The 25,480-nt window shown below is 34.5% G+C and overlaps 4 protein-coding genes across 10 annotated transcripts; 3 read left to right on the top strand and 1 right to left on the bottom strand.

Annotated features, from left to right (window-relative positions):
* The first annotated feature begins 681 nt into the window (after positions 1 to 681).
* On the top strand, positions 682 to 10,291 carry LOC105631224 (glycoside hydrolase family 2 protein). Of its 2 annotated transcripts, XM_012213265.4 has the most exons (18): positions 682 to 817; positions 919 to 1,061; positions 1,353 to 1,592; positions 1,747 to 1,893; positions 2,888 to 2,966; positions 3,896 to 4,079; positions 4,359 to 4,424; positions 4,959 to 5,198; positions 5,933 to 6,139; positions 6,232 to 6,535; positions 6,825 to 6,984; positions 7,131 to 7,239; positions 7,611 to 7,746; positions 7,851 to 7,906; positions 7,990 to 8,289; positions 8,386 to 8,508; positions 9,108 to 9,797; positions 9,976 to 10,291. In XM_012213265.4, exons 2-18 carry the CDS (start codon positions 932 to 934, stop codon positions 10,138 to 10,140), a joined length of 3,336 nt encoding a protein of 1,111 aa, XP_012068655.1. In that variant the 5' UTR covers positions 682 to 817; positions 919 to 931; the 3' UTR covers positions 10,141 to 10,291. The 2 variants fall into 2 exon arrangements, with proteins under 2 accessions (XP_012068655.1, XP_089578958.1); XM_089722832.1 differs by lacking the exons at positions 682 to 817; positions 919 to 1,061 and having other exon boundaries at positions 1,355 to 1,592; positions 1,764 to 1,893.
* Positions 10,292 to 10,787: 496 nt separating this feature from the next.
* On the bottom strand, positions 10,788 to 12,829 carry LOC105631641 (WAT1-related protein At5g07050). The gene is made up of 7 exons (XM_012213821.3): positions 12,562 to 12,829; positions 12,367 to 12,429; positions 12,159 to 12,272; positions 11,781 to 12,021; positions 11,403 to 11,561; positions 11,118 to 11,269; positions 10,788 to 10,973 (listed from the first exon to the last, which is right to left on the bottom strand). The coding sequence occupies exons 1-7, from the start codon at positions 12,801 to 12,803 to the stop codon at positions 10,844 to 10,846; spliced, it is 1,101 nt and encodes a 366-aa protein (XP_012069211.2). The 5' UTR covers positions 12,804 to 12,829; the 3' UTR covers positions 10,788 to 10,843.
* A 437-nt stretch (positions 12,830 to 13,266) lies between these two features.
* Positions 13,267 to 19,992, top strand: LAF3 (Amidohydrolase family). Of its 3 annotated transcripts, none has more exons than XM_020678353.3 (15): positions 13,296 to 13,702; positions 13,786 to 13,937; positions 14,011 to 14,112; positions 14,516 to 14,588; positions 15,098 to 15,204; positions 15,288 to 15,411; positions 15,777 to 15,971; positions 16,324 to 16,409; positions 16,511 to 16,618; positions 17,505 to 17,600; positions 17,705 to 17,808; positions 17,944 to 17,989; positions 18,751 to 18,882; positions 19,017 to 19,132; positions 19,651 to 19,992. In XM_020678353.3, the coding sequence occupies exons 1-15, from the start codon at positions 13,621 to 13,623 to the stop codon at positions 19,823 to 19,825; spliced, it is 1,698 nt and encodes a 565-aa protein (XP_020534012.1). In that variant the 5' UTR covers positions 13,296 to 13,620; the 3' UTR covers positions 19,826 to 19,992. The 3 variants fall into 3 exon arrangements, with proteins under 3 accessions (XP_089579115.1, XP_020534012.1, XP_012068656.1); XM_012213266.4 differs by having other exon boundaries at positions 13,349 to 13,702; positions 17,705 to 17,803; positions 17,944 to 18,018; XM_089722989.1 differs by lacking the exon at positions 19,651 to 19,992 and having other exon boundaries at positions 13,267 to 13,702; positions 17,944 to 18,018.
* A 976-nt stretch (positions 19,993 to 20,968) lies between these two features.
* Positions 20,969 to 24,977, top strand: LOC105631226 (uncharacterized). Of its 4 annotated transcripts, none has more exons than XM_020678193.3 (9): positions 20,969 to 21,443; positions 21,518 to 21,802; positions 21,994 to 22,059; positions 22,144 to 22,353; positions 22,914 to 23,032; positions 23,167 to 23,264; positions 23,752 to 23,876; positions 23,978 to 24,080; positions 24,634 to 24,977. In XM_020678193.3, exons 1-9 carry the CDS (start codon positions 21,213 to 21,215, stop codon positions 24,693 to 24,695), a joined length of 1,299 nt encoding a protein of 432 aa, XP_020533852.1. In that variant the 5' UTR covers positions 20,969 to 21,212; the 3' UTR covers positions 24,696 to 24,977. The 4 variants fall into 4 exon arrangements, with proteins under 4 accessions (XP_020533852.1, XP_012068660.1, XP_012068658.1 ...); XM_012213270.3 differs by having other exon boundaries at positions 20,970 to 21,443; positions 24,687 to 24,977; XM_012213268.3 differs by having other exon boundaries at positions 20,970 to 21,443; positions 24,646 to 24,977.
* Positions 24,978 to 25,480: the final 503 nt, after the last annotated feature.

Raw genomic sequence — 25,480 nt, 5'->3', positions numbered from 1 at the left:
TTAAGAAATTATTAATATATAATTTTTAGGGTCTTGAAGGGTATATATGAAAAAATAACAAAAAGATTATTGTTAAATAATTTAACTAACTATTCCTAAATTGTATAAAAATATTCAAGAGTTGGGTTATGATTTTTTTTTTTTAATTTGATTAAATTATTCTTACCTTATGTAATTATTCTAATTTTTGTATTTTTTTTTCCTATTAATTTGTTACTAAAAAAAAAAATTAAAAATAGAAAATAGGAGGTGATAAAGCGGATTTTATAAAAGGGTAGTGTTATATTGTTAATGCCATAGCAAATTTATGATATAGATAAAAGTGCCATTTTCCCTTCCAATTGCTCATCCATCTCCCTTCAATTTATTCATAGCAAAACTTCTTATTTCATTCAATATCTGGATTAAAGGGAAGAGCAGAGATTTAGGGTAATCTTGTTTTAATCATAAATTTGCTCTGGCATTAATAATAGTTGTCCTGGACATCACCCTAAAATTATAGACAATAATTAAATTAGGGAAAAGAATTACACTAAAAAAAAAAGAAAAAATAATTAATTAATTTCCCATTATTCTCAAAAATTAATTAATCAAAAATAATTTGCTAATTGTGCAACTTTTCCTTATACATATCATTATGTGGACCCACTTTAACTGAAATATCTGACGCGTGTCGTATGTAAAACGAAGAGATAAAAATGGTCGTAAAGTAAAGAAATTTAGAGTGAGTCGCCTTGCTAACTTCGCTGCTCCACTAACTAATTCAGTTTCCGTTCTCTTTTCAATTCACTGTCTTTTCCTCTCTCGCTCTACACGTGTATGTATAATCGCAGATGTGTTTTGATTGATGCTAGGCTACTTGTTGGATTAAACAGAAAAAAGATAAGATTAATGCTTGATTGTTGATTGACTGTGCAGTGTCCATGGTGCAATGGCATCTTTGGTTTCGCAAATGGTTTCTCCATTGGAAAGTGGACACAAGGTTTGGGAAGATCAGACTTTTATAAAGTGGAGAAAAAGAGATCCTCATGTCACTTTGCACTGTCATGAATCTGTTGAAGGTACAATTTTTTTTTTTTTTTTTTGTTCTTTCTACTACTTGTTTGTTACTTTTGCTTAATCAAGTTCAATTTTTTAGTCCTCGTTTTTAATTCACTTTATGGAGTTTAAGAAAGTGAATTTGATATGTGGGCTTGGTTCTTAATTTGATTTTCTATTGTTCTGAAAATTTTTTTTCCTGGAAGACAATCTACCAAAATAAAACATCTGGACGTTGGTTTTGTAAGTTTGGACAGGTGTTATATTAGTTCAACTCCTTCTAAAGAAATCCATATTTCTTTTTATTTGAATAGGATCTCTTAGATACTGGTATCAGCGCAATAAAGTGGATGTATTGGTATCCAAGTCTGCTGTTTGGAATGATGATGCTGTTCAAGCTGCTCTTGATTCTGCTGCATTTTGGGTTAAGGACTTGCCTTTTGTTAAGTCTTTGTCTGGCTTCTGGAAATTTTTCCTGGCTCCCGGTCCTACGAGTGTTCCTGCCAAATTTTATGACCCTTCATTTCAGGACTCGGAGTGGAAAAATTTGCCTGGTAATTTCTTTCTCTCTCTTCCTTTGTTTTCTCACTGCAGTCACAAGCAATGTTTTCGTTGTTTCTTGTACAAATTTGAGCTTCAGATTGTTTGATACTGTAGTTAATTAGGTTTTTTCATAACATTCCCTTATAATCTCCCTCATTGCAACAGTACCTTCAAATTGGCAGATGCATGGATTTGACCGACCCATTTATACAAATGTGGTATATCCATTCCCACTTGATCCTCCTTATGTTCCTGAGGATAATCCTACTGGCTGCTACAGAACATACTTCCAGATTCCTAAAGAATGGCAGGGTATGATTCCTTTTGATGTTTTGCCAAGTTTAGTCAATTATTTTGTCCATTAATGCCCTTGGCACTTTCTGTTCACTCATTTTCTTTTGTTATTCTATTTCTGCTTATCAATCAATATGCAATTAGTAGGACTAGTTGATAAATATCTGTCAAATAGACTCGGGGCAGGTAATGTCTGTCCAAATGCAATAATCATGATATTGTTTACATGGATGCATATTCAGTATGCATTTGTAAATGACGTCTGGAAGGAAGACTGACTAGACAAAAACATTACCGAAGCTTAACCACAATGGAAACTGGTTGACTGTTAAAAGGTCAAAAGGTTTTAGTAAACTTAGAAAAATGATACTGCGAACTAGGAATTTTGGTTCTTCCCCCGTTCTGTCTTTGAATGTATTTTAGGGCTCCATAAAAAGCTGATGGAGAAAGTAAGTGCATGACACGTGCAATATTTTGTTACAAAACTTGATCGGAGTTCTTAAAATGGACCAGTCTACCAAGATAGCAATGGGACTCCCTATCTTAAAAATGACAAATTTTTGTTTCTGGCCATTTACCTGGATCATAACATAGAACAAAACAGCCACTGGGTCTCTCTCTCTCTCTCTCTCTCTCTCTCTCTCTCTCTCTCTCTCTCTCTCTCTTTGTCTGTCGGTTTGTCCTCTCTTTCCCTGCCCCACTCTCTTTCTTTTTTTTTCATCAGCAATTTTAATGTTATTGCAGCATATAGGAGACAGTGAAATCTTCACATTGTGCGATAGTTTTTATTGCAATATTTGGTCCACAATTATGGCATGCGGTTTTGTTCCAATTATGTGCTATTCATTATTGTCCTATCTCAGCCAACTCCAACTTGATTGGATGTAAGGCCTAATTGAGTCGATTGAGCACGCATAGGTTGCATATCTTTTCTGTTTACTTGTGCCTTGTTGTCCATTGTTCTTCAAACTTTTCTGCTACTTTATTTCTCATATTATTTGCTGGTTGACAGGCCGCAGGATTTTGCTGCACTTTGAAGCTGTGGATTCTGCATTCTGTGCTTGGATTAATGGAATCCCTGTGGGATATAGGTAACTGATGCACAATTTTTTCTGTCTTTTCTTTTTTGTGGCGGAGGTCGGGCTGGGGAGGTGGGTGGTGATTGTTGTGAACAGTTAATGTAGTAGTGCACATGTCGGGGGTCAAGAGAGTTATCATTTAGATATGTTGTATCTTTTGTACATTTATAGAATGTATATATATATATATATTGTATGAATGAACTAATTTGCATCCTACATGCAAATTTATGTAGACACATTCAACTTGATTGGAAATCTGGTATTTCTGCTATGCTATAGAGTTCATGAAGAAATAAAGTACTAGATTCTCAAATTTTATTTAGTATAAGATTCCATTCTCTTATTATATATTGAGCCTCAACCAAAGGTTGCACGTTTGATGCCTTATCGTGCTCCACGCAAAATTGCTGAAAGGCTTTTCACTAAATTTCCAGGATTGTGCATAGGATGACCATGATTAATTCTTTTTCCCCTTTTTCTCAATAAATTTTATTTTAGATTTGGCATTTAAATTTTGTTCGATATAAAAAGTGAAACCATTAATTTCTGTGTCATAATTGACTGTTTTCAATAAACTATCTATGGGGAAAAAATAATTTATGGAAGTTATATTGCCCTATTTTTTTTTTTTTTCATTGAGAATTGTAGTTCATAATTCTATTCAAGAAAAAAAAAAAGAAGTAAACAAAAATATATGTTTTCAGAGTTACAATTAGAAGGGTGAAAACTATTTGCGATCACGATGTTTGAGAGTCTTATTTTCTTCTTTCTTTAAAGTAAATGCAAACAGTTGTTTGATTACATGGTGTGTGGATTTGTGCCATATATTTCTAGAAAGAGATTCAAGTAGTCTTCCTCAAATGTAACAAGTCATGTTTAATTTGAAAGAGTTTGTAAATTATACTAATTAATAACATTTAGTTTTCATGCTATCTCAGTCAGGATAGTAGGCTACCTGCAGAATTTGAAATCACGAATTACTGTTATCCATGTAATTCGGGAAAAGACAATGTTCTGGCTGTTCAAGTTCTTAGATGGTGTGATGGGTCATATCTTGAAGATCAAGATCACTGGTGGCTCTCTGGTATCCATCGTGATGTGCTTCTTCTAGCCAAGCCACAGGTTTTTACTTTAGTAGCATGATTCCAAGTTCATATGCATCATTTTTGTATGTAATCAAATAGTTCAAACAAGATGATCGGGATATTGGTAGGAAACCTATAGCAGTTCCACTGATTCCCACATTGTTGATGAAATGATGAAAAATAAATATATTGAATAACGATTTTGCCTTTTCATTTCTCCCTTACCCCCTGATGTCTCTATCATATTGTATTGGGGTACTTCCTGTTAGTGTGAGCTTTGAAGGGTATTTAGTAATAAAATGTAATTAATATGCAGGTATTTATTGCGGACTACTTTTTCAAATCAAACCTGACTGAAAATTTCACTTCTGCAGATATACAGGTTAGTGTTTATTGATCAATGACTGGCTTGCATAGGTAATGAATGTCTGGATACTATTACATGTCATCAAGTTTTTTTTATCTGAAGTCATTGTACTTTATAAGTAACCATGGGGTTGATGGTATACCTCTTATCTTGTTACTTGCTTGTTGCATTATTTGGTTTGTTGCATTTTATGGAAAAATCACATAAATCATGTCATATTCATTTTCTGCAAGAGAAGATGGGATTAGGTGCGCAGTGAATAAGATGCCTAATCTTAGACTTTTCTGGTTTGCCATATTTTTTTACCTTTATTTTTTAGACAAAGATGGAGAATTCTGCTGGAAATGCATAGAGTTGTTCTGCTCTGCTTTCCTTCATTAACTCTTGTTCATACTTGATTAATATTAGATGTATTATAATACCTTTGCTTACTTCATTTGCACTCATGTCATGGGATTCATGTTTGAGCAATTGCTGTCTCACTGTTCTCAAACTGACACATTACACCAAAGACATTGTAAATTTGTGTTTTTGTTAATTACCATTCAGGTTGAAGTGAAAATAGATAGCTCTCGAGAAACTCCTAAAGACAAAATTTTTACCAACTTCACTGTAGAAGCTGCATTATATGACCCTGGAAGCTGGTATAACAATGATGGATATGCTGATCTGCTTTCCTCCACTGCAGCTGACATGAAGCTCACTCCCTCCTTTGATGCAATTTTGGGATTTCTTGGTTATGTTCTTGTGGGAAAACTAGAGAAGCCAAAGCTTTGGTCCGCAGAGCAGGTGGGCAACCTCATTTCATATGGATTGTTACAAATTTTATCAGTGCTACAATTTAGACCAACTCCATCCCATTGTAACGCTCCAGTTTCTTCTCTCTCTCTCTCTCTCTCTCTCTCTCTTTCAGTTGTAGTACATATGTTTACATTGAAATTCTGTCAAGCCTGTCTTCTTCTTCTTCTATTTTAGCCCTTGGCTGTCCAAGAAAACTTCTACTTCACTCAACTCAATTTAAACAAGCCTTTATCTCAAACTATTTGATCTGTTCCAATATTCCACTCTAGTTATAGTTTCCCTCCTGACCCAAAAGCTGGTGCTGATGCTGATCCGGCATATTCATTCTTATTCTGGAATCTTTTTTTTTTTTGGCTTGCGTCTGCTATCCTTAGGTAGATCTACAGCTATTGCACTCTTGCAATCAAGGTCCTCATCAACTGAAAATCAACTGTATATGGTTACCTCTCTTTTATCTTTCTATAGAGTATGTTTTGCTTTTGAATCCTTTACTTCTTGTATTCCATGAAAGGGCCAAGGTAATACACAAATCCTTCTTCCTAGCTCTAAAAAGTTATTTGCAGCATATTCTTATTTTTTTTCATTAGTATGTTTTATGGATTCGGTATTGAGTCGATGTATTTCAACGAATTGGCAGGCTTTTAGCTGATTATTTTGCATTATGCATTTACTTTGTATTCTTACCTTTGTGGATTCTGATGTTGGCTTATGTTTGTCCACAGCCAAAGCTGTACATTCTTGTTCTCACCCTCAAAGATGCATCTGGACATGTTGTTGACTGTGAATCATGCCTAGTAGGCATAAGACAAGTATCAAAGGCACATAAACAAATGCTTGTTAATGGTCAAGCAGTCATAATAAGAGGTGTGAACAGACATGAACATCATCCACGTGTTGGGAAGACAAACATAGAGTCCTGTATGGTTAAGGTCACCCTCTGCTTCTGTTCCCGGTTTTGATTTCTGCTTGTCAGGTTATTGTCAGTTGATACATTGAAGACAATTTATTATTCTGCTTGTAGGATCTGGTTCTAATGAAGCAAAACAACATCAATGCTGTGAGAAACAGTCATTACCCTCAGCATCCCCGATGGTATGAGCTGTGTGATCTTTTTGGCATGTACATGATAGATGAAGCCAACATTGAGACACATGGTTTTCATCTTTGCGGACATCTAAAGCATCCTACTTTGGAAGAAAGTTGGGCTACTGCAATGGTTGATCGTGTGATAGGGATGGTGGAGAGGGACAAAAATCATGCATGCATAATTTCATGGTCCTTAGGAAATGAGTCGTCATATGGACCTAACCATTCTGCGGCTGCTGGTATCGCACTGTTTTCTTTAAATCTAAGATTTTGTTGTGTAATAATCTTTTTTTTTTTTTTTTAAGTCTCAGAAAACCAGCTTTGACTGGAGCAACATACCTATAGTAGATTTAACAAATATGCTGATCATCTTGTTCAATCTTGTTTTATATGTTAGTATAAAATAGCATGGACATGTAATTTCTTTACAATTGTAAAAAAGAGAATGCACAATTTTCTTTGTGTTTATGTGTGTCTGTCTTTGCTTTTAGTTTTCCCTTTTCTTATTGTTCTGGAGTTTTTATTTAGGTTGGATTCGTGGAAAGGATACCTCTCGGTTATTGCACTATGAAGGAGGTGGATCTAGAACTACATCTACAGACGTCATATGCCCCATGTATATGCGTATTTGGGATATAGTGAAGATTGCAAACGATCCAACAGAATCACGCCCTTTGATATTGTGCGAGTATGTTACTTTTTTCCTCCTTTGTGCTGCTCAAATTGCTTATATTTTCTTTGACATCCCCTGATTACATTGTAAAATTTTTCTATTATTCCTGTTGTCATTTTCATTTTATTTACTTGAGCCCCCTTGTGATGTCCACTTGGCAGGTATTCACATGCTATGGGAAATAGCAACGGAAATATAGATGCATATTGGGAAGCAATTGACAGCACATTTGGTCTCCAAGGAGGTTTCATCTGGGACTGGGTTGACCAGGTAAATGAGCAATACCATGTAGGAATTTGATCTTTCTGCCATCTTAGGCAAACAAAAATCTTTACAACTGTTGTTTTACATTACATCTAGGATGTTTGCACCTCATACAACTCTCCTCACCAATTTACTTAATGATGCTTTTCAAGTTCTTTTTGCACAAAGTGTCCGTTGTCGACCAGGGTATGCAGCTGCACATGTCATGCTCTTGTGTTCATGCATGTGTTTAGTTATGTTATGTTGTATTTGTGACTAAGCAGATGGTTCAGTGGGTGCATTTAAACATAGGATGTGAAGATGTGTAAGGAATGAATCATCTGATTAGTAAAGTTGCATAACAAACTTTATTTGACTTTATAGAGTGTTGCCTGTAGGGTTTGTTGAAGGAAACTGAAGGTGGTAGTAAGCATTGGGCATATGGAGGTGACTATGGGGACACCCCCAATGATCTGAACTTCTGTCTGAATGGTATTACATGGCCAGATCGAACTCCGCATCCTGCAATGCATGGTAACTTCACTTTGTTATGTCATATACTATTTACTTGATGCTTTTTGTTTAAATTTCCAAGATATTAATCCATTTGAATAATGAGAATTGGTGATTGTTTTCAGAAGTCAAGTATGTCTATCAACCGATTAAGGTTTCACTCAAGGAAAACACAATTAAGGTACCTGGACGTTTAAATCAGCTCCTGTTTATATCTGTTTAAATTGATCTTTGTTTTCTTTTAATTTGACTTTAATTTTGCAGATATCCAACTCTCATTTTTTTGAAACAACACAAGGATTGGAATTTGGCTGGGCTGTCCATGGTGATGGATGCAAACTTGGTTCTGGAATTCTATCACTCCCAGTGATGAAACCCCAGAGCAGTTATGACATAGAATGGGAGTCAGGTCCATGGCATCCTCTGTGGGCTTCATCTTCTGCGGTAGAAATTTTTTTAACAATCACAGCTAAGCTTTTACATTCAACACGCTGGGTTGAAGCTGGCCATGTTATCTCTTCTACACAAGTGCAATTGCCTCCAAAAAGGGAAATCCTATCTTATGTAATTGCTGTTCTTTTAGAACTATTTCAATATACTTTGTTTTGTCTTAATATCTTTATAATTTTCTTTCGGTTTATGAATTCCATTGGCTTCCAGGCTATCAAAGCTACAGATGCTCCAATATTTACTGAAATTCTTGGGAATACAGCTAAAGTCAGCCAACAAAATTTTTGGGAAATGTCATTGAATACTCAAACAGGAACTATTGAAAGCTGGAAGGTGTGTTATTGCATTTATCAATTGACCCTGTTATATTTAGTTCTTCCAATGAAGCTTAGTTGTGTAATATTTTAGTAAAACGTTATTACATGAAACATGACATTAGTTGCTTATCTAAAAAGTTGCAATTTGCTCATTTGACAACCGTTATGACAATATTTAATTGCTTTCAAGCAATTATAGGCTAATAGCAAAATCCTCTCCAGGTCTCAGTTTTAATGCAAGTGTCTCTAATTTAATTTTAAAAAGAAGTTATCTTCTGATTCTTAAGTCAAAAAAATCAAATAAAAATATTCAAGATTTGATTTGGGAAGTTGTTCTTTTGAGCTATTAAAGTGAAATTTTGTATCCTGCATTATAAGTATTTGGCTACCCCATGCCCTTTGATTTCTCCTCCAAGCTTCCATGAAGGGTGCTATATTCTGCTAAATCAAGCAATAAAGACTAAGAAGAGATGGTTGTAGAAATTAAATGAAGGGTGCTATATTCTGCTAAAACTAGTTTCTTGGATGTTCCAGAGAGAGCAGAAACCTCAGAAAACCAGTCCTTTCTCATAAAGATATTTTTGCAATTATGTTCTAATTATGTGGCAATGATAGGTTGAAGGAACTCCTATTATGAATAAAGGCATCTTTCCATGCTTCTGGCGAGCACCTACAGATAATGATAAAGGTGGGGAGGAAAAGAGTTATTACTCTAGATGGAAAGCAGCTCACATCGATAACCTTCAATTTCATACAAAAAGCTGTTCTATACTGAATACAACTGATAATCTTGTGCAAATAGAGGTGGTTTATGTTGGCGTTCCAAGGGGCGAGGACAATTCCTCCTCTTTATCCCAAGATCAGAATGCTTTATTCAAAGTAGACATGATTTACTCAATTTATAGTTCTGGGGACTTGGTTATTAACTGTAATGTCACTCCAAGCTCTGATCTTCCACCTTTGCCACGCGTGGGGGTCGAATTCCACTTGGAAAAATCAGTGGACCAAATCAGATGGTATGGTAAAGGACCATTTGAATGTTATCCAGATAGGAAAGCAGCAGCCCATGTTGGGATCTATGAGAAGAATGTGGGAGACATGCATGTTCCTTATATTGTTCCTGGGGAAAATTCTGGTAGGGCAGATGTTAGATGGGTTACATTTCAGGATAAGAATGGTATAGGAATTTTCGCTTCAATCTATGGCAGCTCTCCACCTATGCAAATGAGTGCTAGTTACTATTCTTCAGCGGAACTTGATCGGGCAACACACAATGAAGAACTTATTCAAGGAAATGATATTGAGGTAATACCTTACCACTGATATTTCTTTTATTGCTCTTTTAAATAAATTCATGTTAATATATTCAAAATAGCTTCGATGTTGTAAGATGATTATGGTCATACTCATACATAGCGATGCATATCTATGCTTTATGCTACCATTCCCATTGTAGTAGTAAGTTTGTGTTTCTGAATTGCAGGTTCATCTTGATCACAAACATATGGGTTTAGGTGGAGATGATAGCTGGACCCCCTGTACCCATGACAAATATCTGGTTCCTGCTGTGCCATACTCCTTTTCTATCAGGTTCTGTCCAATAACTGCAGCCACTTCTGGCCCGCAGATCTATGAATCCCAACTTTAAAACTAGATCATCTTTTTTCTAGAAGATGAGGGTTGTCATATGTAATTAATGCGACCTGTATAACGCATATAACCTTTTGATCTAAAACCACTGTACATGCATTGAACTTTGATCAAGTGGTTCAAATAAAGCCCACTGTTATTTTCATCAAGAGCAATGCCAGTCAATTGCGCTAGTTTTCTTTAAACTGAGGGGAAACAAAAAGAAAAGAATGAGAGGGAAGATGAGTTTTGATATCCATGTAACTGAAGAAACTAATTACCCTTCTGCTTCAATCATGTATTGCAGACCCATCAATCTTGTTACTTTGCTGATTCAATCTCAAGAACTTGATCTGATATTGCAGACCCCAACAATCTTTTCTTTTCCTCTTGTTCCTTTCCCCATAAAATAACTTTTATGTTTAAATTTTTTAATTTCAAAATATATTGAGGCCTTAAAGAGCGAAAAATGGAGGAATTGGAAAGACATAATAGAAAAAGGTAATGTCATTGTATTTATGACTAGCAACAAAAAACATATATATATATATATATATATATATATATATATATAAACATTCTTCTGTATACATCAGATATTTGTTTACTAGATGTTTTTTTAAGGCAACACCCCCCTTTATTTAAAAATGGAAGTGTCTATTTCAAAAAAAAAAAAAAAAAAAAATGTAGAGGTGTCTAGTGTTGAAAAAGTTCTAATTAATTTACTTCTCTTCCCTAATGTCAAGAACTTGATCAGATGTTGCAGATTGCACCTGACTTTTCTTTTTCTCATCTTCCTTTCCCCATAGAATTGCATACAAGCCAAGGATTATCAAAACAGCCCCTAGTATCCTGGAAAAGATTCATTGTTAATAAACTATATAATATAAAGGAAATAGTAATTTAAATCCATTTCCTGACTTGGGTTCAAGGAATTAAATTCACTGCTCAAATGAACAAGACAATGTATATAATATACTAAAACTACAAACATACCCTCCTAAATGCAATGCCTCTTTTAAAATGAAAGGTCCCATAAGAGCTACAGTTACTGTTGTGAATGGCTTAAATGCAGTCACAAAAACAGGACCCTTTCTTTGTATCACCAGAGTTTGTATGTAACTCACAATTCCAGACATGATAGTGCCCTGCAATAGTTAAAGAAGGTTTCTATTTTCCTTTATTCTTAATAATTAGAAAGAATGAACAGTCATTATCAGTAATATGTCAATCTGGCAAGCTTGATATTTAATGTAATTGAACTTTGGTTATGTCACTTACACTATAAAGAGGAGCAACAAGAGAGATATTCCATGACAATTTCCATGATGAAGCTTTATGATCTACAATTGCTGCTAAGATTGTTGAAAAGATAGTCGCTGCTAGGCTTGTTAATGTGGAGAAGGTAAAAGGAGCTGGATACTTCTTCACTATTTTTGTCTGCATAATATATATTCAAGAAAAGAAATAGAAAAAAGAAGTTGAAAAACAAAACTTAAACAATTGTTATGCTTTCTTGAACTACGTATATGTTTATATGGGCCATCTTTTTCCTTTCCTTATATGCCTAGTTATTTAAAAAACTACTCAAACTAAAAGTGAGAATACTTTATTGAAAATAGATTATTATGACTTTACTTATTTTCTAGTACAAGTCACCTGTAAAATGTAGCATCCTGCTGCTATAAGTGTTTGAATAAGAAGAAAAGGGGCACCCTTCATCAACTTCTTATTATCTAAGTGCACTTCTGATACAGTTTGCTGATTAGTATGGTGATCATCCAGTTGAAGAACAGTAATGCCCTTGTATAAGGTCATCAGAGTTGCACCACCTAGTGCAACTATTGTTCCTCCAATCTTTGCTTGGCCACTGATCTTGGCAATGTCTAATTTCTCCATCCTTAAAACAGAAAAACAGAACTTCAAACTAATATTTAGGTTCATGCAATTAAATGATTCCTTGGTTTCTAGGGATGCTAAATATAGGAGGGTTGACTGTTAATTTTGGCATCTGTACCATAAAAAATGTTTAGCTACCTGCAGAAAACTGCCAGAAGAAAGGTCATTGATGGAGTTAAGTTGCTCATGGCAGCTGCAAAAACTGTTGAAGTGTACTGCAGACCCGTATAGAACGATATTCTACCCAAAACTCTGAAATAATAGATTACAAGACACATCAGACATTTATCCGAACATTACTTAACTAATTATAAATTGGTTGGCCAGAGAATCTACATCTACTCACCCTATCAAACCAAGAAGGAAGATATATAAGCAGACTTCTGCACAGAGCTTGCTTTCATTTTTCCTGCAATATGTATGTATGTATGTATATATATATATATATATATATATATATATATATATATATATATATAGTTGTACATTAATATTAACAAGACACAGTAAAAGGGTTAATAGAAGAAGCGAAATAACGAACCTTTCAAAGATTAGTGCTAGAGCAGCTGTAGTTACAGTTCCAAAAGCACCTGCATAGACCGCAAGAACATAACGACTCATGCCATGGTCTAAGCAAATCTTGGAGACTATACTGGATCCTCCTTGGAAGAAAGAAATAACTATACAAAAGAGATATGGCTTAAGCCTTTCCGTTAATATGTTGTTAAACCAATTGTTTGATCTTCCTTCTCCAACAACATTACACTCTTTACTGGCTTCCATTTCCAACTCTATCAGAATGTATAGCACCATTAAGTAAATGATCCTTTTATAGGTAAAATTGGAATTGCAATTCAAGTAAATCAAACTGCACACACTAACTATAGGCTGGCAAGTGCTAAAAGAACCAAAGAAAACAAAACTAGCTAGTTACTTGAGTCTCTGCTTTATTTACAGAATTATATGATTTCTTTTAATGGGATATTACGTAGGAGAATAGAGTTGTATTTCTCAAGCCATGATGAAGCAAAACTATGAGCTTTACATGACTTGTGACATATTCAGTACTCGTCCGTCCAACTCGAAATTCCAATTTGACAACTTTTCGATAGAAAGCTTAAATCTTTAACAGTTGAAATGTGTTCTTGAAAATTTATAATTTATTATTTTATTGATTCAGGTGCTATCCATTGGGTTTCTCGCTGATATGAAAAGCGGAAGTTTCGAATTTAAATTCTTTTTACTAAAAAAATTTTCACTGAAAGGAAGACTGTCCTTGCTATGTAATCCATAATACTTAAATTTCTTACTACATGGGATTTTGTTGGTTTTTTTACTAGTGTGAGGTTGTTGATGTTCTTACTAGTGGGACGGGAGAAGTGAGTTCAAGTCCTCCAACAGTTTTCGCTGATAATTTAAAAAAGAAAAATGTGTTTTTATATTATTAGTCGATAAGAATATCAATTTTATTACCAACAATTACACCAAACGACAAAAATATTCTGCTAGAAGATTCACTGGAATCCGAGAAATAGCTGATAAGCCAGTGGAATATAGACTGGGAAGTGTGCGAGTGAAGCATTAGTGTCTTAGTCTAATCATGAATCGTGCGATAATATTCTCAGCTACGATTATTGTCGCCCTCTCCATTTGCTTGATTCCTCTCTTCAACTTACCCCAGCGTAATTTCAATTTCAATTTCCACACTGTGCATAAAAAACATTATAAAGTTTTGATTTTTGGTTATTTCTTCGTTGCATTTTAGAATGGCTGAATTTAGAATCGAGAGGATTAATGGCGGATTTGATTGTGAAGAATGGGGTTATTTTCACCAGCGACGCTTCATTGCCTTTCGCCGATTCAATGGCTGTGCTAAACGGCAGGATTCTCCGTGTTGGAAACTATTCAGCTCTTAAGGTTCTTGTTTCATTGCCCTTATTGAATTTATACTTTGGTTCTAGAATTTGAGTTAATAGTGACCTAAATGCAGGATTTGGCGGGTGATAAGACTAGAGAGTTGGATCTTGAAGGGAAAGTAGTGGTTCCTGGATTTATTGATTCCCATGTCCATTTGATTTGGGGTGGACTTCAGGTAATGTGCCAATAGTCCCTTTGTGTTCTGCTGTTCTATATATTTCTCTTTTATTTTTCAAAATTGTCAATTTAGTGATATTCTGTATATTGATTACTGGCGGCGGTGATAGACCTCGTTTTGACTTTTGAGCTCTAGTCTTTGCAACAGTACACAAGAAAGAAGCAAGCTTTCCACCCTGTTTGAGCTTTTAATATATTAGTGCTATACTCAATGATTTTTTTTCCTGACCTCTCAAATGGTTCTTTATTATTCTCTTCTCTGTTGTCTGTTTAATTTAGCTAAAAGTTCCCATTTTCTTTTTCAGCTATTAAGTTTTTCGTTAATCATGACATTTTGATCTGTTATTTCCTCTAGTAGTCGCCTATATAGATATTGAGTTCAGATTTTGTATGCAAAACAGATGAAGCGTGTGGAGCTACATGGTGTAGATCGAAAAGATGAGTTTGTGAGAAGGGTCAAAGAAGCTGTAAGAAGTAATTTTCATGCTTTTTGATGCAACACATTCTGCATCTCCTTGTTTGTAAATGATGCTAGACACAGTATGAAATGTGGGCCATGCCTATTTAAAAATTGGGCTTTTTGGACATCTGAGAACACTGATTGTTTGACCACTTTCTTATGTGTCCCTACATGTCCTTCACTTGTTTGGGCATTTCCTGGAGGATTGTTCTTTTTCATTTAGCTGAAAAAGGTGTTAGGTTCTTTTTCATTTTTAATTAGTTATTATTTACACAATATTATCAATTTATAAAGATTTTGTAATCTAAAGGTTGTGAAATATTGGGAAAGGATGAGTCAGTCGGCAAGATACATGAACCACGTCTTAGTTGTAAAATGCTTAATTCCTGCAGAACTTGTTAACCATTGTTGTTGACAGGGTGAACCTGAGCATTAAGGAGTAGTATGCTTATTGCGCAATAACTTGAATTATCTAATGTAGAAATACTTTTTAAATGATACAGCTGCAAACAAATATTTTCAGATTCTAAAGAAGATACCTGGTTGTTGGGTGGTGGATGGAACAATGATCTATGGGGAGGAGAATTACCAGTGGCCTATTGGATTGATGATATTACGCCATACAATCCTGTAAGTAAGAAACTATAACTTGATTTTAAATATACTTTTGCATTCAAAATCATATGTTCTCAACAAGAAGTCTTGTTTTGCAGGTTTGGCTAATTAGGATGGATGGTCATATGGGTTTGGCTAATTCAGTGGCACTGAAGTTAGCTGGGATACATAATTTGTTAGAAGATCCAAATGGTGGAACTATTCTGAGATCTGCTCATGGAGGTAATGGTTAGTTTACTTAATGTAGAACTGCTTAACACATCTTGCCATCTGTTTTAGGCAGCTCAAGAGTCAATGTCCTTTGTAATTATTGATTGTCACTGGACAGATCCATATTTATTAGCATGAGATTAGTTTCAAATTGCAGCACGGTTCTTTCGATGTTGAAGAACATGTTCTGGTATTGTCTTGTTTTGCAGTGCAGAAAAACTAAAGTTCGATTAGCAAGTTTTGATGTTCTCTTAGTTGGATTTATTTTAATCTACATTGTTGTGGATTATTTCTTGTACAGTTCTTTTTAGTGTTTAAAAGTTTAGTCATCTAGTTATAATTTATGAGTGAATTATTTGGTGCCACCATCAACGCAGAACCTAATGGGCTGTTAATTGATGCGGCAATGAAACTCATTCTTCCCTGGATCCCAGAAGTCTCAGTAGATGAAAGAAGGGAGGCTTTCCTTGGAGCTACCAATCTTGCCTTGAGGAGAGGGGTGACAAGTGTTGTTGATTTTGGAAGGTACCTTCCTGGGGCATCAGTAGAGCATTCATGGGAGGATCTTTCAGGTTTCTGCTACAATCACTTGGGAGTTGTTCATGTCCTATATTCTGTTTTTATTTTCAAGATTTTTACTTGATCATGTAATTGGTGTATAGTTTCATTGTTATAATTATCAAATGATAATAATACTCTAACTGGATTGGGGCACTATTCACTTAAAATTTTCATTAATGAATTCAAGTCTGCAGGATAACTCTTCAATTTTGCACCAGATAAACAGTTTTCTCAAAAAGGGAGTCAAACGGGATCAAATTTACCGAAGTTTCCTTAGCATAAAATATCATATAATTGTGATATGTTTTGAATTTTGAATTGTTTTTTTCTTTTTTTACTAATATCTTTTTCTCATTTGCACAGATGTATATCAATGGGCAGACTCTTTAGGCAAGATGAGGATCAGGCTTTGCTTATTTTTCTCAATAGAAACACGGTCACGCCTGTTTGTATGAATTCTTAAAATTACCTCTAAAAACTTTTCCGCATTTTGATTATGGGTATTGTCTGTGTTTTTGTTGACATTTATGAAGTCTGATTACCCATCCAGGAGCTTATTACAAAAACAGGTCGTGCTTTGAGTGATTGGATTTATTTAGGTGGTGTTAAGGCTTTTGCTGATGGATCTTTAGGTTCTAGCAGTGCACTATTCTATGAGGTGAGGCAAAACTATTTATGCATCTGCTGACCTATTCTATTGATTTTTTAAAATGGTGTATTTTTGCTGAAGGATGGAGCTGCAATTTGGATAAGGTGTTAGGTGCCATGCCAAAATATAGTTGGACTGCTTATTACACCAATCACTAAGTTCTTTTGCTTAAAAAAAAAAAAAGAACAATGTGCTAAGACCATGCAATATGGTTAGGAATCTGGAAATATCAAATGCTTGCTTTGGATACTGCTGCTTTTGATTAGTTTTAACCTTTGTTGCGTTGTCTTCAATGCATGGACGAGCCAAATTTTGGTAATGTTCCTTAGTTTGCTTATCAGAAATTACAATGTCTTGAGACTGTAATGGTTATGCACCTCAACAATCTATAAATTAACTTCACTTTATTTTGTTGTTTTAGGATTATTGAATCCTAAAGCAACAAACTCTCATGAGTCCTTTGAAAGTGACTAGCATACCCATTTCCCAGCAGTCCCTAAAAAGGCTGTCTGCAAACCCACAACACTATCTCTTCCCTCCCAATGCAGAAGAGAGGAACCTTCAGTCCATGCTACACCCAAGGAAGCCAAAAATTGAAGAAATCTAGTCTGCTGTTTTTGTGAACTTGGGAGTAGGCTCAAGTTTGCTATACTGCATTTAATTGCTGTGGTGTAGCTTGGGCTTGGCTAATGAAGTTTATCCAATTACTTTCAGCAATCAGCAGATATAGTGGACCAAATCCCTGAAGTAAAGTTTTGAAAATCACTTCTCAGAACTTAGTTCAATAATGAACAACTAATTAATGGGTCATATGCAGCATTGGAAGTGCACTCGTGATGTATATTATTTTGTTTTTCATATCTTGCTTGTCCGCTAACAGGTTTCCTATTTCTAGACCTATATTGGTGAGCCTCAAAATTTTGGCTTACAAGTCACTGATATCAAGAGCCTTTTCAACATGACTCTGGAGTCAGATAAAGTTGGACTTCAGGTGTCTCCTTTTCTTATTACAAATATAAAGATATATATCCATATATGTATGTTCATCTGTGCATTTATATCCACTGTATAAGCTTTACTTTAAAATTATTCCAGGTTGCTATTCATGCCATAGGCGACAAAGCAAATGACATGATTCTGGATATGTATGAATCAGTTGTTTCAACAACCGGAAAAAGGGACAGAAGATTTCGGGTAAGGTTCGTCGTTCAAATATGAAAAAGTTTTAGCCGGGGAATATCTTCTTATCTTCCTTTTTTCTTTTTCAATTTTTAAGGTGACAAGAACTACTTTTAAGAACGAATGCATTATTAGTTTCTGTGATGGATATTCAGATTGAGCATGCCCAACATCTGGCACCTGGAGCAGTGTTTCGTTTTGGTGAGCACGGGATTATTGCTTCAGTACAGGTTTTCTAACAGAACTACTTTTGTTGCTTTCAATTGTTATATTTTTGTTTTGGGGATCTTGCACTTTTTAGTTTTTGGAGCCTCTGGTGTGGATTATGCTTTGCATTTCTGCTTTCTGTTGTTAACTTTTTGCAGAATGCACTTTTTTGAATTTATGATTCTATTTTCCTTCTTTGATGAACCCAAAGAACTTATGAGTCTATTTTCCTTCTTTTTTGAATTTATCTGTTCAAACTTTGATGAACCCAAAGAACTTATGAGTCTTGCACTTGTCTTTAATAAAATAAAGAATAACTTAAATGGTGGAGTTGTCTTGCCTAATACTCCTGACTTTTTTGGTTTTCTGATGGTTTTGCTCAATTTGAGGAGAAGTTTTCAATTTAGCAACAAATATAATTTACTCGTCCTGCTCTGTACCAAAGACAGATTGTTGTACATGTGAGCAGTAATCATCCCTGGATTCTACTATTTTGGGCTGTATACAAAATTATGAATTCAATCAATGCAACAGAATTCATTTATTTTGGGAGATATCATATCTTTCCTAAATCCTATCACCCTTATAAGATGATTGCCACCTTCTATACCATGATAAAATCATCGGAAGCAGATAAATTCTGTTATGGTTCCAGTCCAACCCTTTTCCTCGCACTTATGTCTGGTCTAGTTGAGTGTAGCACAGCTTGATGGCATAATTACAGCTTATTATCAAAAATTGCCAATTATCAACAGCCAGATCACCTACTGGATGATGCTGATTCTGCAACAAAAAAGCTGGGTGTGGATAGGGCTCAAAAGGGATCTTACAAATTCCGATCACTTCTAGCTAGCAACACTCGACTGGCATTAGGATCTGACTGGCCAGTAAGTACCATAGAACAAATGATATCATTTCTAGTGATGCATTTGCCTTTTCATTCTCTAATATTTTCTAAAATGATAAGTTGTAGTATGTTGCTGTGTGTTTGGAGGACCTCATATCAAAACTGTGGTTTCAGGTTACAAATATCAATCCTTTGGGAAGCATAAGGACAGCAATGAAAAGAATACCTCCTGGTTGGGAAAATGCATGGGTTCCATCTGAGCGGCTTTCACTGAAAGATGCAATAATTGCGTAAGCATTCTGAGATAGTATATCCTCAAGTTGCTACTTTTTTATTTTCTATGCTTTCTTGGGCCGTTTTAGATATATGTGATCTTGATACATTTTTTCTAGGCCAAGTCATCCACTTTTTTCATGTAAGGCCTGCCTTTTATGGAAAGTTGTCCCAAATCTGTCCTTCCAGTAGCCATAAGGAAAAGGGGATAGAAATAAGAAATGCAAGATCATATGATAAAGCCATGCCTCAAAGCTTTGTTGGTTTATGAATATCCTAGCATACAAAACTAGCAGTATTCTTTTTAAATATACTTTTTCACCATTTTCAATGTTTCAACGGTAACATTTTTCATCATGAAAATTCTCATTAACCATCAACTGCATCCAATGTAGGGGCTAAATGAGTTTCAAGTCAAAAAGAGTAGTTAGTCTAAGCAAATGTATGAGAGTCTTTGATCCATGCTCTTCTTTCCCTACACATTAATCTCTCTGTTCGTTGTTTCACTGCTGAAATTTATACCTTAAACTGGCAGGCACACTATTTCAGCTGCCTACGCGTGCTTTCTTGATGATGATCTGGGATCTCTATCTTCCGGTAAGTTTGCAGATTTTGTCATATTATCCACCAATTCCTGGGATGACTTTGAAGTGGAAGGATATGCATCAGTTGAAGCAACATATGTAGCTGGTTCACAAGCCTATCCGTGAAAGCACTTGCTATCAAACAAATACTATAGAATAAGGTTCAAAAGGCAATAGCCTTCAGTATGAACAGAAAGTTGGAAAAGTTGTAGTTTATATCCATTGCCAAAATCTTCAAAACAGAATGTAAGTTGGTCACAAATTGCTAGATGGATATGAATATACTTTAGCCACTGTGATGTTTATATTTTAACCCTTTTTTTGAATTATTATTATTATTATTGCATTCAAAATCTGTTATTATTATTATTATTATTATTGTTGTTGTTGTAAATTTTACATCTTCACTCATGGGTTTGATATTTTGCCAGAAAATGAGATTTTTCTCAGAAACCAACAATACAATCTGCGTCTCAAGAGATTTCATTTTCCCCTCTTATCTTATCTTTCTGCAGACACAGCCAATTGAAGATGAGCAACTCAGCAACCTGATAGAGCATACACCAGTATGACTTTGGGCCAAACTAAGATATTCAAAAGATGAAAACAAAACATGAATTGATGCATAAATAATGTTATTAATAAAATTTATTCACTTTTCAATTTAAGCTATGAAATTATATTTTAACATTATATATTTTTACCTTTTAATTTTTCATTAGAATAATTGAATCTCTCGCTGGAACAAGTTCCTGTTATTTATATTGATTTGAAATAATGAATAAAATGAGAAAATTTTATTAGTCTAGTTAAATTATAATTTTTGTTTATTTTTTCTTAATATATCATTGTGTTAATATCTATAAAAATTAAACGGTCCATATTAAATTATTTTTGAAATTAATCAAACTGTAATTGAACATTTGACTAAATAAAATTTTATCAAAAGATTAATAGTTAATATGTTAATTTTATTATTTATATGGATATTTAATTGATGGGGTTGTACTAGTTTAACTATTATATTTATTAATAAAAAATATATTAAATAATAATAAAATAGTAAAATTTAAATATCATTAACTTTTACATGTAGAATATTATAGGACAAAATATTTTAAAAAAATAAAAGTAAAATAAAAATAATTTAAGGAAAAAAAAAAAAAATGCTACAAGTTATTACTACAAGTAATCGAATGGTTGGCAGTTTTTGTTTTTTGTTTTTTTTTTTTTTTGTTTTTTTCTGATATTTGGTTGAAAGATCAGCAAGTGGATACCAGAAATGGTCAATCTTTGCTCCCATTTCCCATCAAGCGTCAAGACAATAATTCTCCTTCTCTGACTTCTTCTTCATCCTTCACTGAACTCACTTCTTATTGATATTCAATTTTAGTCGCTCCAGATTAAAATATCAATAACCTACAACTTGATCAATTCATTATCAGCAACCAAAACAACTTTCTATAACTTACCCTATCTTTCTCCATGTTTACAACACTCGCTTAGCTTCACCATGAGTTCATCTTCTTTATTAATTTCAAGAGCAACAATAACCTCTCTGTTTCAATCCCCTTCTTCTTCTTCTTCTTCTCCTTCCAAATCCTCCATTTTCCAATTCTGTCCTTCCTCGTCTTCCTCTCGACGACGCTGTTTGCTCTTAGTTAGAGCTTCAAAATCGACCAACTTCGAATTTGTTCTACATGATGCGTTGGATTCTTGTGGAGTCGACGCTACCCACGCTAGGGTACTTACTGTTACTTTCTCATTCCTCTTATTGTTAATTTCGGGAATTTTATTTACTGCTGATGATAAATGCAGGAAGCGAGGAAGGGATTCTTGACACAGATTCAGAACTTATCGGATATCGAGAGGGGAACTAGTATTAGCATTAATAGATGTGTGGATTTGGGGAAAATGGCTCTTTATATAGCAGCTGAGGATGATTCTCTTCTATCTAACTCTTCCATCCCACTTCCTGTGGATCATTTTATTGAAATATTGGATAATATTTCCATGGACTACTGCTCAAGCTATAGATCATCCTTTAGATCTTCACCTGAGAAATTTCTTGATAGTTTAGATACGTATTTGTATGTCAAGAAGGTATGCCTTTTATACAATGTCTTTGTTGTTTTGAATGTTCATGCGATTGGTTTAAATAGAACAGTCGAAAGTTAAAAACTTTAAATGCATATGTCCTCTTTTGTGTCTTTTCGAGCTATACTTTTTTGAATATGTTGTCAATTTAGGAGAAACAGGACTGTCATTGACATGAAATTGTTCTTTCTTTTCAGGGTTTCCGGAGAACCGCTCCTAGTCCTAAGGACCAATTGGACATACGGCCTCTCTATCTCCCCTCAGTATGAAAGTCACCTTCACAATATATAAACATTGCCAAGTTGGGAATTTATTTTTTAACTTAATTATCTTTATGTTTTGAATAGGTTTTGATTAATCGGTCTGGTTCGGCTGTTATGCTTTCACTTATATATTCTGAAATCCTAAAAATGCTTCGGTTGTGGGGTCTGTTGGATTTTGACTGTGAGATATTCTTCCCTCATGATCTTCATTCTCTTCCTAGAGGCTACCATAAGCAGAAGGGTAAGGAGTCTGATCAGCAACACATAATGACAACTCAATCTCTGCTAGAGGAGGTAACTTTTTGTTCTGCTCTGCACAGATTCCGCATTGGGTTACTGTTACATATTCGTTTTTCCTAGAATCAAATGCACATCTTACACTTTCTTTGCCTTTTGCCTATTGAGCCTACGCATTATTTCGTAATGCAGGAGTTGTTGGCATTCATGTGATAAAAGTCCAAAGTGATATAGTTACGTGTAAATTTTTTACCAGTTTATTTAAAAGTTATAGTTATTGACTTACCAAGACTTGAATCCACGCCTGTGTTTAAGGTTTCAAACCTGAACCTCATTGTTTCAAATTCGTCCCCTAACAGTTTGTTTTACACCCGAACTATCAACTTCAGGCTGAAGTTGATTTCTATCTTTTTTCCAGAAAACAATATCTAAAACAAACCAACACCCCCACGCAGGGTGAAAGAGAGATACAACCTTCTATTTTTCTATTTGGTTTCTATGTGTCTCCATGCCATGCATAAATCTTTTAGCATTGTTTTACATTATGCGCATGCTTGTAGCAACTCTGTTTTGATTTTAGCCTTTTTTTCTCTTCTTAAAGTAAATTTTCTCTGCAGACTTTGAGAAGTTTGAAGGAGGCTTTTTGGCCATTTCAATATGACCACACCAAGAGTTTATTCTTAAGGGCAGCACATGCCACCAATTGTATTGATGTATCAAAACATCTCGAATATTGGTGCTTACTCTACCTTGCACTGCAATTATTCTTGCTATGTACAATGAGCTTTCTTCCTTATGCTTCTTGAAGCTTTTGATTCGTTTATATATTGTCTTTACATATTTTCATTCTGAACTTTCTTCCTGTTGCAGTGGCTCTCAACTCTTACCTGCAAAGGCTGCTGATAATAGGATACATCATGCTCTTCAGACCAGTACGCATTTTGGTGATATGAGGCTTGCATTATCTGGTATAAATTTTCCTCCCTTTTACTGTTGATGGCCCTCAGAGATTACTGGGCAGCATAGGACTTGAGATGAGCTAGATTAATACAACTTGCATTCATGCAAAAGCAAAATTGTTTTTCTGCATCTCATTTTAATACCTTGGTTGATCTTTGTTTTATTAGTCTTTCGTTTCACCTTTATTCAAATTTTTATATTTTCAAGGCTGTAGAAACAATCTGAGCCTCTGTATTAGACCAGTTTGGCGAGGTCTTGGGGGTTTACAAACAGAATATGCCAATGTTTAATGTAATGAAATTTTTTTAAAAATATTGTTTGTAAACTGCCTCTCTCCCCTTCATTTATCTGTTTCTTCTTTAAAGCAGAGGGAGTTATATATTTTTCATCTCTCATCAATTACCAAGAAGCTTCAAAGACTCTGCCTCTCTATCTCTCAATCTCTCTCTGTGTTGATTCTGGAGCAATTCTCATTCACAATTGCTACTGTTGCAGCATGTGAACGTCTCATACTCCTACGGTCTAATCCGAAGGAATTACGAGATTACAGCATTCTTCTATACCATTGTGGATTTTATGAGCAATCAAGGCAATATCTAAAGTTGTATCAAGAAAAAAAGGTACAATTCTGTAAGTCATGTAGTATAACATTTTGATTGAGATTATCTAATAAATTTATTGAGCTAACTGATAAGAAAAAATTGTTATTGGATTGTTGCAGAATTTTTCCTTACAAAAGCAAATATCCTCTGAATATGACAACCTGGAGGAAGATGCTGTGGAGAAGCTGATGGTCCGTCTCTGTCTCATATCAATGGAGAAAGGTTGGAACGAACCTTCAAACTTTTGAACTATGAAATTTCATTGGAAACACAAGTCTTGCTCTTGTGATGATGATGGATACTCTTTTTGGGGCAAAATAAAATGAAATACATGAAACCACATAGTTTATACATCCTCAAAGGTGAGGTTACTATCCCGGGTGGCTAAGGCAACTTGATTATGAACATGCCTTACCTATTGATCTGGATGTATAATATGCCGAGCTCACTTGGTCCCAGCTTCTGCAGGATTTGCACCCGATCTTTTCTTCAGTGAAAATAAAAGAAGAAAGTAGGTCGTAAATACAATAAACAGACATATCAAAGAAGACCTACCTTACTCTTAAGTCAATTTTTTCTGACTTGACAATAACCCTTGTGGGATGTAAGAACCCAAACATAATTCTTCTAGTAATTACTCATTGCACTTTGATCTTAACTGCTCTGTAGAATTGACTGTAAATTAAGTCTTTGAAGCATGTTCTTAATACAGACATTCTTTCTAGTAGAAAAGATTTGGTCTTTGATTCTACTAACGGTTGTAACTTGTTATTAGAATTGCTTGCAGGGGACATTGCATCAATTGCTAATCCACACTTTTGTGTACAGATGAGTTAGATTCCATTGTCTAAGATGGAAGCTCAGAGTCCACGGCAACTTACTTGAAGAAGGCTTCAAGGGTTACCACTGCAAAAACGAAATTATCAAAAATAGCAAAACTACCCTTGTGCTTACAACTATTCAATGATTAATGATGATTTCCTGCATCTATAACGTAAAAAAGAAGAAGATTAGTTTATTCAGAAGAAATGATTAATTATGATTTATAATGATATTCCTTTAATCAATAACAAATTAAAGCATTATATATTAAAGTGTTGAATGATATCACTATTCTTATATCCTTTTAAAGATAAAATTAATCCCACTTCGAGATTTATTAGATACCGTTACTTGAATTCAAGCATGTCTTGTTATTTGAGTTGAGTAGATCTTTACAAAGATATTTGTTAATTGATTTCATATTATTTGTAGATGTCACGTCCAAAAGCTTGGTCTGAAATATGTTTAAGGAAAATTACTATTTAGCTCTTGTGTTTTTAAATTTATTTAGTCCCCATTGTTTGTAACCATTAAACAAAAATTTATAACTAAGAAATAGTTAATTTCACTAGATTAGAGGAATTAAACAGTAATTTGCTTTTATATTTATAAGTAAGAAATAAAATAAAAATAATTACTAGATATAAAATAAATCTTTTATTCCCTTTCTATTTTATATTATTATATTGTCATGAATCAAACAAGAGAGAGTGGCCCATCAGTGTGACTATGTGCCAGCAGAACAAAAAGAAAATGCAACAGTAGCCCATAGAGATGCTTAGGCTTAGGCTTTGGCTTAG

This window comes from Jatropha curcas, chromosome 1, assembly GCF_041381405.1.
Source record: "Jatropha curcas cultivar XTBG-Jc1 chromosome 1, XTBG_Jcur_1.0, whole genome shotgun sequence".
NCBI classification, from domain to species: domain Eukaryota; kingdom Viridiplantae; phylum Streptophyta; class Magnoliopsida; order Malpighiales; family Euphorbiaceae; genus Jatropha; species Jatropha curcas.
Note: the sequence above shows the minus strand (reverse complement) of the source record. Positions and strands in the feature narration are given on the sequence as shown.

What these genes read in the sequence shown, in the direction of transcription:
- LOC105631224 (XM_012213265.4), top strand. Translation starts at nt 932, where the DNA reads ATGGCATCTTTGGTTTCGCAAATGGTTTCTCCATTGGAAAGTGGACAC. An exon ending in GGAGTGGAAAAATTTGCCTG is followed by an intron (nt 1,593 to 1,746) that starts GTAATTTCTTTC and finishes TCATTGCAACAG; the next exon opens with TACCTTCAAATTGGCAGATG. An exon ending in GAACTATTGAAAGCTGGAAG is followed by an intron (nt 8,509 to 9,107) that starts GTGTGTTATTGC and finishes TGGCAATGATAG; the next exon opens with GTTGAAGGAACTCCTATTAT.
- LOC105631641 (XM_012213821.3), bottom strand. Translation starts at nt 12,803, where the DNA reads ATGGAAGCCAGTAAAGAGTGTAATGTTGTTGGAGAAGGAAGATCAAAC. An exon ending in CAGGATGCTACATTTTACAG is followed by an intron (nt 11,562 to 11,780) that starts GTGACTTGTACT and finishes TATATTATGCAG; the next exon opens with ACAAAAATAGTGAAGAAGTA. An exon ending in TTGTTGCTCCTCTTTATAGT is followed by an intron (nt 11,270 to 11,402) that starts GTAAGTGACATA and finishes TAACTATTGCAG; the next exon opens with GGCACTATCATGTCTGGAAT.
- LAF3 (XM_012213266.4), top strand. Translation starts at nt 13,621, where the DNA reads ATGAATCGTGCGATAATATTCTCAGCTACGATTATTGTCGCCCTCTCC. An exon ending in TCTGAGATCTGCTCATGGAG is followed by an intron (nt 15,412 to 15,776) that starts GTAATGGTTAGT and finishes CCATCAACGCAG; the next exon opens with AACCTAATGGGCTGTTAATT. An exon ending in CAGATAAAGTTGGACTTCAG is followed by an intron (nt 17,601 to 17,704) that starts GTGTCTCCTTTT and finishes AAATTATTCCAG; the next exon opens with GTTGCTATTCATGCCATAGG.
- LOC105631226 (XM_020678193.3), top strand. Translation starts at nt 21,213, where the DNA reads ATGAGTTCATCTTCTTTATTAATTTCAAGAGCAACAATAACCTCTCTG. An exon ending in AGTTGTATCAAGAAAAAAAG is followed by an intron (nt 23,877 to 23,977) that starts GTACAATTCTGT and finishes GGATTGTTGCAG; the next exon opens with AATTTTTCCTTACAAAAGCA. An exon ending in TCTCATATCAATGGAGAAAG is followed by an intron (nt 24,081 to 24,633) that starts GTTGGAACGAAC and finishes ACTTGTTATTAG; the next exon opens with AATTGCTTGCAGGGGACATT.